A 12,608-nucleotide genomic window follows, 5' to 3' on the forward strand; every position below is an offset into this window, starting at 1 on the left:
GAAAGATAAATACAAAGTTATTTCTGAAATACATAAAAGAAACAATATGAAAAGATAGAAGGAGATGCCAAGGGCTGCGGACGCCTGCAGGACTACCTTGGGTCGCCTGATGGACTGAAGGTAGCAGCCTCACTACAGTCCAAAAGCTACAGCACCGAGATCTGCACACAGTGCAGAGTGTAGTATCAATACAACTGACCCCATGTGATGGTAAATGCCTAGCCTAACCTCGGCGAAGTAGTGACAAGGCTAGAACAAGACTATCAAATAAACTTGTGCAGTTAACTCATACAACAGAAAAATAAAGGCAGAAATTTACAGTTAAAGGTAGGAGGGGAAAACATGTTGCGGGGAAACAACAAGTAACAATAGAAAACCAACATAGAAATGTAAAGAACACCATAATTCAACTATCAGCAAGAACTGAAAATTAAAGACAAGTGCACGGCATCACCTTTCGTGCTTTTACTCTCGTCCTCACCATAAGAATCAATATAATCGGCACGGCATCAATCATGGCACGAAATTATCCTTCGTGCATTATCACTCATATCATGGCATGGCATTATACATCGTGTGGCACGACATCACCCTTCATGCTTTTACCTCACAATATTGGCACGACATCACCCTTCATGCATTAACACTCTCAAAATCATGCACGACATCACCCTTTGTGCTTTACACTCTTCCTCACCCAAGCAACAATCACAAAGCAATTTGGGCAAGGGAATCAATAATATCATAAAAACATCCCGGCAAGGGAACAATAGTATAACAACAATATCCCGGCAAGGAAAACAATATCATGAGTAATAACATCCCGGCAAGGGAGATAATATCAAAAGCAATAACATCCCGGCAAGGGAGACAAAATCATAAACCTCTTATCTTCTTCACATTTACTTCACAACTCAATTCTCAACTTGAGCCAACGCTCTACAATGTTCAATTACCAATAATACTTCCACAAGCCTTGTTCAACAATAAAAATTATCATATAAAATATGAACAATACGAAATGGAGGCACATTAATCATAGTATAAGACTCACTGGCATGCTTGACACCGACGCATAGATACCCGTCACCATGCATATACGTTGTACTCAACAATTAACACATAGCAAATAAGATACAACTCCTAATACCTTAAGTTAAGGTTAGACCAAACACTTACCTCAATGCCATGAACACAATTCAAGCCTCATCTATCACTTTATCTCTTGTTTCCACCACCAACTCGCTTGTATCTAGCCACAATTTACTTAACGATATCAATAAATACTAAATGAATCAATTCTAATGCATGAAAATAGGTTTTCTAATGATTTCCCCAAAAAGTCAAAAATCGACCTCGGACCCACATGGTCAAAACTCGAGGGTCGAACCAAAACCCGATTACCCATTCACCCACGAACTCAAATATATAATTTGTTTTGAAATCAAACCTTAAATCGAGGTCCAAATCTCCAAAATTTAAAAATCCTAATTTCTACCCAAAACACCAAATTTCCCCCATGAAAACCCTTGATTTTGAATTGAAATCATGTGAAAAGATATTATAGATTAAAGAAAATAAGTTAGGAACAACTTACAATTAACTTGGAGAAGAACTATTCTTTAAAAAATCACTCAAGACAGTTTAGGTTTTGAGAAAGTTTGAAAAATGAAGAAAAATGCGTTTAAGTCCTATTCATTGGTCGCAGATGTCGCAATTGCGACCAGGGTTTTCCACCCTCGGGAGTCGTGATGATGCCTACTAGTGAAGCTAGGCAAGCCAATCATTCCAAATATTTTACCTTTTCCATTTTTAATCCTTTAATAGTGGTGAATTAACATTATATAAATAGTAGAATTAAATAAGCGGAAGAACAAAATACAACAATTTAAATAATACCGATACAAATCCATAAACAAAAGCTACCCAGAACTGGTGTCACAATCTCAAGGACTATCTAGGAATACTATAAATAGGGTTCGAAAGATTAATACAAAGCTATTTCTGAAATACATAGAAAAAGCAGTATGGAAAGATAGAAGGAGACGCCAAGGCCTGCGGACACCTGCAGGACTATCTCGGGTCGCCTGATGGACTGAAGGCAGCAACCTCACTGTGGTCTAAAAGTTACAGCACCGAGATCTACACACGGTGCAGAGTGTAGTATCAGCACAACTGACCCCATGTGCTGGTAAGTGCCTAGCCTAACCTCGGCGAAGTAGTGACGAGGCTAGGACAAGACTACCAAATAAACTTGTGTAGTTAAATCATATACAACAGAAAAATAAAGGTAGAAATTTATAGTTAAAGATAGGAGGGGGAAACATGCTGCGGGGAAACAACAAGTAACAACAGAAAACCAACAGAGAAATGTAAAGAACATCATAATTCAATTATCAGCAAGAATCGGAAATCAAAGACAAGTGCATGGCATCACCCTTCGTGCTTTTACTCTTCTCCTCACCATAAGAATCAATATAATCGGCATGACATCACCCTTCATGCTTTTACCTCACATAATTATGGCACGGAATTATCCTTCGTGAATTATCACTCATATTATGGTACGACATTGTACATCATGCGGCACGGCATCACCCTTCGTGCATTAACACTCTCAAAATCATGCACGACATCACCCTTCATGCTTTACACTCTTCCTCACCCAAGCAACAATCACAAAGCAATTTGGGCAAGGGAAATCAATAATATCGTAATAAAATCTCAGCAAGGGAACAATAGCATAACAACAATATCCGGGCAAGGGAAACAATATCATGAGTAATAACATCCCGGCAAGGGAGATAATATCAAAAGCAATAACATCCCGGCAAGGGAGACAATATCATAAACCTATTCTCTTCTTCACATTTACTTCACAACTCAATTCTCAAGTTGAGCCAACGCTCTACAATGTTCAATTACCAATTATACTTCCACAAGCCTTGTTCAACAATAGAAATCATCATATAAAGTATGAACAATACGAAATGGAGTCACATTAATCATAGTATAAGACTCACGGGCATGCTTGACACCGACACATAGATACTCGTCACCATGCATATACGTTGTACTCAACAATTAACACATAGCAAATAAGACACAACTCTTAATCCCGCAAGCTAAGGTTAGACAAAACACTTACCTCAATGCCACGAACACAATTCAAGTCTCATCTATCACTTTACCTCATGTTTCTACCACCAACTCGCTTGTATCTAGCCATAATTTACTTAACGATATCAATAAATGCAAAATGAATCAATTCTAATGCATGAAAATAGGGTTTCTAATGATTTTCCCAAAAAGTCAAAAATCGACCTCGGACCCACATGGTCAAAACTGGAGGGTCGAACCAAAACCCGATTACTCATTCACCCATGAACTCAAATATATAATTTGTTTTGAAATCAGACTTCAAATCGAAGTCCAAATCCCCAAAATTTGAAAATCCTAATTTCTACCCAAAACACCCGATTTCCCCCATAAAACCCTTGATTTTAAATTGAAATCATGTGAAAAAGTGTTATAGATTAAAGAAAATGAGTTAGAAATGACTTACAATTGATTTGGAGAAGAACTATTCTTTAGAAAATCGCCCAAGAGAGTTTAGGTTTTGAGAAAGTTTGAAAAATGAAGAAAAATGCGTCTAAGTCCTATTCACTGGTCGCAGATGTCGCAATTACGACTAGAGTTTGCAATTGCAAACCCCTTTAGGACCTGCTGCCTTCGCAAATGCGAAGAATCTGTCGCATTTGCGACCAAGGGGAAATCCGGTCACCTTCGCATTTGCGAGGGACTAGTCATATTTGCAACATCACAATCGCGAGAAATGGTCGCATTTGCGACCAAGGCCTGTCCAGTCTGGGATCGCATTTCCGACACCTGGGTAGCAATTCCTATGCCTGAAAACTTCGCAATTGCGAAGTCTGATCTCGCAATTGCGACATCAGAGGCCTGAGCAAAAATGTCAGATACCAACAACCATTCCTAAGTCCAATTTCACTCTGTGGCCTATCCAAAACTCACCTGAGCCCTCTGGGCTCCAAACCAAACATGCACAAAAGTCCAAAAATATCATACGGACTTGCTCGTGCGATCAAATCATCAAAATAATATCAACAAATATGAATTAAACCTCAAATTCATGAAATCACTTAAGAACATTAAAATTACTATTTTCTCAACTATATGTCCGTTTTATACCAAACCCACTCCGATCTTTACCAAATTTTATAGATTCATCTTAATAACTATTTCAAACTTGTACCGGGCTCCGAAACCAAGATACGAGCCCGACAATATCAAGAATTACATCAAATCACTTCCAAATAGGGGTGTGCATTCGGATCGGTTTATCAATAAATTGAATCGATAATTTGTTATCGGTTTATCGATTTATCTATTTCAATTTTGATTTCAAAATTTTCCTTATCGAGTTATCGATTTCGATTTCGATTTTGTCCTCTTCGGTTATCGGTTTATCGATAAACCGATAAGATATACTAAAAAAACAAATATTCCCTTATTCTATAATACCCTTCCATTTACCCTAAGTCCCTAACCCTATTATTTCCTCTACCCTTTACATCCAGCTTTCAAACCATTTATTTTTGTCACAACCCATTTCTTGGCCCAAATTCGATTTTTCCAATCTCTTCGTTTTCTCGTAATCTTGGCACAATTCTGAGGTCTAGAAGAAAACCCAGTTTCACAGTTTGCTTTGTTCCGGAGGATGAGAAGTTGACTACTCAATTTGACAAGTTGAATGCCCAATTAGAGATTGGGACAGAAGAGATTCAAATAAAAATTGAGGAGCAGATCTCAGCAACGCGTTTAACCGAAAAATTGGCTAGGAAAAATCGGAGAGGTTTACTTATCTTGTGGTTACGGCTATGTCTAGTTTTGGGATTACTTCCTTGGCTATTATGGCCGTCTATTACAGATTTTCGTGGCAAATGGAGGTATGAAACACTTCATAATTAATTCTCACTTCACTCTTCTTCTCGTTTTTCTTATTTTTAGAAAAATTGCTTTTTACTGAATTTTCTAATAGTATGTTTGGGTGTAGGGCGGAGAAGTGCCTTTAACTGAAATGTTTGGTACATTTGCTCTCTCAGTTGGTGCTGCTGTAAGTTTCTTATTTTCTACTATCTTTTAGCGTCTGTTGTAAGTTGCTTTTTAGCTTCTTTTTGTCCATATTAGTTAGGCGTGTTTATAGCGATAAACTTTCCGTGGAATCCCGCAATTTTATTTTATTGGTGTAATCGATAACCAAATCGATAAGCCCCAAAAATCGATTAATCGCAATCGAAAAAATCGAAACCTTATTGAAACGATAACGATAAGCATATGTACAAACCGATAATCGATAAGTAATTGTCGATAAGGGTCAAAATCGAATCGCTAAATCGAATGCACACCCCTACTTCCAAAAACCTTTATATTTTTAGAAAATAATTTTCTTTAAAAATTCATTTCTCGGGCTTGGGACCTCGGAATTCGATTCCGGGAATACGCCCAAGTGCCAAATTTTACTACGGACCCTACAAGACCGTCGGATCACGGGTCCGGGTCCGTTTACCAAGAATGTTGGCCTAAGTCAATTTTATTCAATTTTAAAAGCCAATTTCCTTATTTTACTTAGTTTTCACATAAAAGTTTTTCGAAAACACGCCCAGACTGTGCATGAAAATCGAGGTGAGACAAAAAGAGATTTTTAAAGTCTCGAAATACAGAATCGACTTGTAAAATAAGTGAACACAATAATTTTGTAGGTAATTCGTTTCAGGAATTAGTTAATGGGTTCTTCCTATGATAGTCTAACTAGTTTCACCCATTGGATCCACTTTTTTGATAATATACAAATATCTCAACTCTGAACATACCATGAGGAAATTAAAGCTAAGGTCTACTCTAGGCTTTTTCGGCTTTTAATCAAACCGAACTATTGGGACAAAGGCATAAAAGCTAATATGAGATTTTAGCGTTAGTCAACTTGCTTTCTTTTCTTGCCTTAATGTTCCTCCGTTTTTTCTTGGTAATAATCATTTGTCTGAGAATCAACTCTTGGAAATTAGCCTGTCTGAATATTAGGCCTTTAATTAATATTATCACAGTGAAATTCTAACGCTGAAATTCATTATCAGACAATGACTCCAGTGAAGCCCAGATCTGAATATGAACCAACGAAAGCGAAAAGTTTTATTTTGTGTTTCATACAACTGATACTAGTTGTATAAGGCTCATTTTTGTCTCATAAATTTGTGGACCCCAATCTTATATTTTTGGGTCCACAAAACTGTGAGACAAAAAAGTTATCTCATACAATTAATGTCAGTTTTATGAGACACAAAATAAACTTCCCTGGAAGCAGATATTTTGTTAACCCTAGAGCACCTCGTCAAAGTAACACTTTGTTTGACATGATTATTTACTATAGCTTATCATTTTCACTTTAAATCGTATCAAGACAAGACTATATCTAATATTGATTCTATGAAAAATTTTAAAAAATGTTTACCATAAAAACCACACATAATAGTACATGGGATAAGAGATCGACATCACATGATTCCATGTAAAGGTGCATTTAAAGTTCAAAGTTATCCCAAAAATCTTTATTAGCACTAAATTATTGGACGTAGTACCATGAAAGTGGACAGTATCGTGACAATATATGGGACAGCAATGGCTATTTGTTGAGGTCACCCTAAACGAATGATGTTTCCCACTCTCTTCCTCCTTTTAATGATTAGACAAGAAAAGGCAAAAAAGGAGGAGACAACTCTCAAATTTATCCTGCTCAAAACATGAGTGTCAGTAAGCTTTTAACATTCTATATATCGTCCAGCCTTTTCATAATTGTTTGGTTTGTTCTGATATTTTTTTATTATTATATATATTGAAATAATATTATAATAAACATATATTATATCATAAAATGAAAAAGTAAGGGAGCGCTTCAATATGAAAAGTGCTAAGTTGGTTCGCACATCCCTTCTTGGTCATCTGAAGTTGAGCAAGAAGATGTGTCCAACAAACAACGGAAGAAAAAAAAAGAATGGCCAAGATTCCTTATTCCTCTACCGTCGAAAGTTTGATGTATACAATGGTATGTACTCGACCAAATATTACTCATGCAATCGGTGTGAAATGAAACGCTTCTAAGCTTTTGATTTTGAAAATAGAACGTTTCTGCCTTGATTTAAAATGGAACGCTTCTTGGCTTCAATGGAATGTCCTTGGCTTTTAACACCAAAGGCAAAAAATATTTATCACTGTTATAATAAAATGTCAAACTGTACATTATTTCGAAACAATATTACAATGTGGCGAAAGGAAAGTCTGTCAGATGGGAATTGGGAATCTTTCAAGAACAAAACGAAGACAGTCGTACATTAAACATAGTATTTTCAAGTTTTAAAGTAAAAAGAAATCAAAGTCTGATCCCTAAAAAGGAGGGGTCCAGAATCAAATACAGTAGTCTTTTTTGAGATTAGATGAAACTTTTTTACTATTTTGCGGTTTCCATATGAAAATCTTGGAAAAGCAAGATAATTGGTAAGGTCTTCGATCTACATGGATAAACTTACAAAATATGTAACCCATCAAACATAATTCGACGGTAGTGAAAACTTAAACTGCAAACTTAATTAAGTAGCAAGAAATTTTCTTGAGAAATTGTATAGAACCTTATGCCAACTTTTTGGACTCAAAAAAAGTTTTTATAGTGTAAGAAAGAAGTTACTTTTCTATCTAAAACGCGATATTATACTGTGTTATACTTTAACGAAATTTTAGCCGTTAAAGTAAAGCGCAGTATAATACCGCGTTTTATATATAGCACAGTATTATACTGCATTTTACTTATTAAAATTTAAAACCCCCCTTCTTCCCCACGACAGAACACTCAATCCTCCGTTAAAGTATTCAACAGTGCCCCCCCCCCCCCATTCTAAAAAATATTTTCGAGTGGACCACGCCCGTCACAGAAAAAGTGAAGATTGTAGGTCCCACATACAACCCAAGCATTCGATTGTTGTGGTTTCCTCGTTTCGGGCTCAAATTTCAATTTTTCGACTTTTCTAAAAACATAAATCGAGGTATTCCAATTTAGTTTATGTCGAAACTTGTATAATGATGCATATTAGATGTCATGAATGTGTTTCCACATTGTTTTGTGTTTTGTTTGCAATTAAATTTGTATGTTATTTTTATCCGGATTAAATTATTAGTGTTTAAAAAAATAGTTAAAAGTTGAGAAATAATTTTTCTTGTTAATAAAAATGTTCATAAATTTCTTTTACTGTTTTATATGTAATTTCGTGAATGTTATGTTATTAAAATATGTTTGTTGTTTTTATTTAGTTTAGATTATTTATTTACTTAAAGAATAGTGCCCTTATAGCGTAGTAAAATATAGAGCCTTTTAGCGTAGAATCTTTGTAGTTTAAGTATCTACTAACTACAAATTCTATCCAATTACACTTTATAAAACAAACACACAGAACTAACAAATATATGCTGTCAAATTAAATATCGAGCATGGAACTCATAGATATATACTCTGTCCAATTAAAAATTAATAATTTAATTCATAAAACTACCAAAATTCTAAAAAATATCAAAATCTTCACAAATAAGAATTCAGGACAGTTTGGTACTACTAGACCTCAAATATCGAGCCTGGAACCCATATATATTTACTCTGTCCAATTAAAATTAATTATTTAATTTATGAAACTAACAAAATTCTAAAAATATTGAAATTGGCACACATAAGAATTCAGGATAGCTTGGTGCTACTGGGCCTCAAATATTGAGTCTGGAACCCATAAATATTTACTCTGTCTAATTAAATAATTAAATAATAATTATTATAACACAAACAAAATTCTAAAAATATTCAAATTGACACACATAAGATTTCAGGATAGTTTGGTGCTACTGGGCTTCAAATATCAAGCCTGAAGCCCATAGATATATACTATCCAATTAAATATTTAATTTATAAAACTAACAAAATTCTAAAAATATTAAAATTGACACACATAAGAATTCAGGATAGCTTGGTGCTACTGGGCCTCAAATATCGAGCCTGGAACCCATAGATATATACTCTGTCCAATTAAATAATTAAATATTTAATTTATAAAACTAACAAAATTCTAAAAATATTGAAATTGACACGCATAAGAATTCAGGATAACTTGGTGCTATTGGGCCTCAAATATCGAGCTGGTAGCCCATAGACATATACTCTGTCCAATTAAATCTAAATCTTAATTATTATAACACAAACACACAATTAATATTGTTTAATTTACAGTAGACGATATAGACGTGCCGCTTGTGCATCCTGGACCTTTCTCGGATGAGATATTAGTGTTACAAGGCGATCATAGGTTCGCCTACGTATGGGAGGGAGAGCTAGTGGAGCAGACTCTCCGCGCCAGGAGAGTGGACGACGTGTGGGACTTTATGAGGGAAAGAGTTTTCCATCCCGACGTAGTCCATCGCCTGCGTGATACGGGCTTCTATAGGATATTTGAGATTGGGCGGCTGCAGCTCGACTGATCTCTGAGCACGGCGTAGATAGAGTGGTGGAGACCAGAGACGTACACTTTCCACATGCCCATTAGCGAGGCCACCATCACGCTTTAGGATATTCAGGTTTTATATGGGCTGCCTGCTGATGGACTGGCTGTTGCACTGCCTCAGTATATGAGATCTATGCCGCGTGCCCAGTATTTGGACTTGCTGCAGCAGTTCACTAGTTTCAGGCCACAGGGTGAGGCTGCAGCTTCATGGGGCAGTCGCATTTCTGTGACAGCTATTAGACAACATTTGGAGGTATTGCACCCCGACATCACCGGCGAGACAGATGATCTACATATTTACCGGTACACGAGGTTGGCGCTGCTCCTTCTTTTTGGGAGTATCTTGTTCCCGAACACTTCGGGAAATCTAGTGAGTATGCGATTTCTACATCATCTTCAACAGCTAGATGAGTTACCCCCAGTATAACTGGGGTGTTACTGTTCTCGCTTGCCTGTACAGGAGTATGTGTCGGGCTAGCATGGGCACCCAAAGCAACGTATGTGGTTTTCTGCCGCTTTTACAAGTGACAACATATTCGAATACTATGTTCATTACTTCCAATTCTATATAGTCAAAATGACTCTTAAATTTTACGTCGACCTTGTATGTTAGGTTTGGGCCTAGGAGCGGTTTCTGCCGTTGCAGCCACCTCTACCACCATTACCTCCGGATGTAGCACCTCCGTTTCTCGCTCTATCTAGGAGGTGGGTTCTCTGGCGTGGAAATTACTGAGCCATTGATGCTCATCATAATCTCCCCCTTGTCAGGGATGTGTTGAATATGCTGGAGGTCGTACAGGTAAATATGTAACTAAACTTATATGTTATAAATTCACTTGTGTTGCGCATACTCACTTTTATGTTATTATTTGATAGTTCATCTGGACGCCATATAGCGACGACTTGATAGCTGGCTTGCCTGATTATTGCTTGGTCAGCTGACTGATTTGGAGCACTTTTGTCCCGCTAATGTGCCTTGATATTGTGGAGCATCATGCCACAGAGCTGGTACTTTGCCAGTTTGACCGTCCGCAGACTATACTGAGGGAGCCTACATGGGAGGCTACACATTATCAGCGGGATGATCGTTTGAGGACGGACGACGCATTTGTAGCAAGGCTAGAGGCACAGGTCCATACTTGGGACCAGCAAGAGGACCTGATTCCGCCCCCACCTTCACAGATCCAGTCGCTAACTACTGAGATTTATATGTCCTGGTACCGCAGCGTTACCCGACTGATGATTGGGAACCCCGTTCATCAAGCTGGCGGTTAGTACAGACCATACGCCGGGAGGCACGACGCACTGGTATGTTTTTTTTTTGGAACCCATACTTATAACTGTGATATAGTATTCTGTAATTAAGGCCGACAATCATGCAATCACTGAGTATGGCCGGCAGGTGGTAGAGCTGGCTCTCCGGACACTGCAACAAGCCAGAGAGGACGAGAGGTTAGATCACGCTGCTAAGTATGTGGCGCTAGAGCATCACCATCAGGATAGGCCTGTCGCACGCCCGAGGGGACAGGCACGAGCCAGGGCTACCCCATGAGGCAGCTGCCCCACGAGGCAAGGATATCCCACGAGGCAGGGGTGTCCCATGGGGTCATGGGGGTCGGGGAGGAGGTGGTCCCCAGCAAGGGGGCGTTGAGGCACCTGTTGTGGCACCTGATGAGGATTTTGGAGATGATCAGCCGGATTACATCCCTCAGCAAAACGAGCCTTCCAGCAGCTTGCCGTCGTACAGCCTTTAGTTGGAGCTGCCAGCATCGCAATTCACCCCGTCAGATCTAATGTTGATCACGGGTACATTCGACGGAGATGTATAGCAGTTCTTTTCAGGCCCATCTACCGCAGTTGAGGATTGGCCGACCCGATACGTGGATGGTAGGCGCAGGTTGAGTTTTGGCTCATCCCCGGCGTTGCAGCAGATCTATCATAGGCGCAAGTATGTTTGTATTACTATTAAATTTTAAATTGTTTTTTTCCTTAATGATTTGCCATAAACTAATTTTTAATTTTCTTATTATGGCTTCGTCCCAGCCCATCACAGAGCCCATTCAGGAGCCCGACGAGACCATGTTAAGAAAATATTTTTGACTTAACACGTACATTACTAATATATATTTTCATATACTAAGCTTACTAATTGTTTTGTAGGTTGCTGATGGACCGATGACCCCTTTTACCGATCCTGCCAGCGCTACTGACGATCATGCTGCAGCGCATCCTCACATAAAGAGGCGACGTGATGAGGATGATCCTGATAGCGTATCCGGGCAACAGGGGATGCTCCTCAGGCCAGCGGCTGCATTGAAGTACACAGGTTGTAGGACCCATTGATTTTTTTTTTTTGTATTTTATGTAAATAATACATTATATAAATAATGGCAAGAATTTTATTTTAACAATAATTTTATTTTAACACAATTTGGACAAGAATTTTCTTTTAACACTATAACACAAACACAAACATAGCAAACCTAACATAACATAAATTCAGTACACCTAATGAAAACACATAACACGGAAACATAAAGATACACTACTACGCTCTACACGTACATGTCATTGTTTAGTCACGACCGCCTAGTATTCTCTACTCCAACCACTTATTTTTTTCTTCTTCCACCTCCTTGAGTTTCTCCTTCAACTCCGCAACTTCTCGTTTGGATTGTTGCTCTCTTTCCCACTGCTTCAAATACAAAAAATGAAGAGAATACAACTTTTCTTTGTAGTATTCCTGCTGACAGGGTTCATCAATCCATACCTCAAAATTGCAAACAGGTTCATCGGGAACCCTATAAAACTTGTTCATACACGCCCAGTAGTGGCATCCAGTTTCTTCCCAACAATCGTGCATCATGCATTTTTTGCTGCACTCGCACCTTAGGACATAAAGGGGTTGAGACATTTGTTAAAGTGTAAAGAAAAACCTTTCTTTTATGGAAATATTTGTTATTGGTTATTGTTAAGCACAGAAAATAACTAGAATGCGCCCAT

General features: G+C 37.9%; 1 protein-coding gene across 2 annotated transcripts; it reads left to right on the top strand.

Annotated features, from left to right (window-relative positions):
- The first annotated feature begins 4,582 nt into the window (after nt 1-4,582).
- LOC107809598 (uncharacterized) lies at nt 4,583-11,992 on the top strand. Of its 2 annotated transcripts, XR_001653443.2 has the most exons (6): nt 4,583-4,967; nt 5,075-5,134; nt 10,219-10,404; nt 10,482-10,913; nt 11,008-11,553; nt 11,766-11,992. XR_001653443.2 is itself a non-coding variant. In XM_075255674.1 (3 exons), exons 1-3 carry the CDS (start codon nt 4,899-4,901, stop codon nt 11,946-11,948), a joined length of 312 nt encoding a protein of 103 aa, XP_075111775.1. In that variant the 5' UTR covers nt 4,583-4,898; the 3' UTR covers nt 11,949-11,992. The 2 variants fall into 2 exon arrangements, 1 of the variants encoding a protein (XP_075111775.1); XM_075255674.1 differs by lacking the exons at nt 10,219-10,404; nt 10,482-10,913; nt 11,008-11,553.
- Nucleotides 11,993-12,608: the final 616 nt, after the last annotated feature.

This window comes from Nicotiana tabacum, chromosome 6 (assembly GCF_000715075.1).
Source record: "Nicotiana tabacum cultivar K326 chromosome 6, ASM71507v2, whole genome shotgun sequence".
In the NCBI taxonomy this organism is placed as follows: domain Eukaryota; kingdom Viridiplantae; phylum Streptophyta; class Magnoliopsida; order Solanales; family Solanaceae; genus Nicotiana; species Nicotiana tabacum.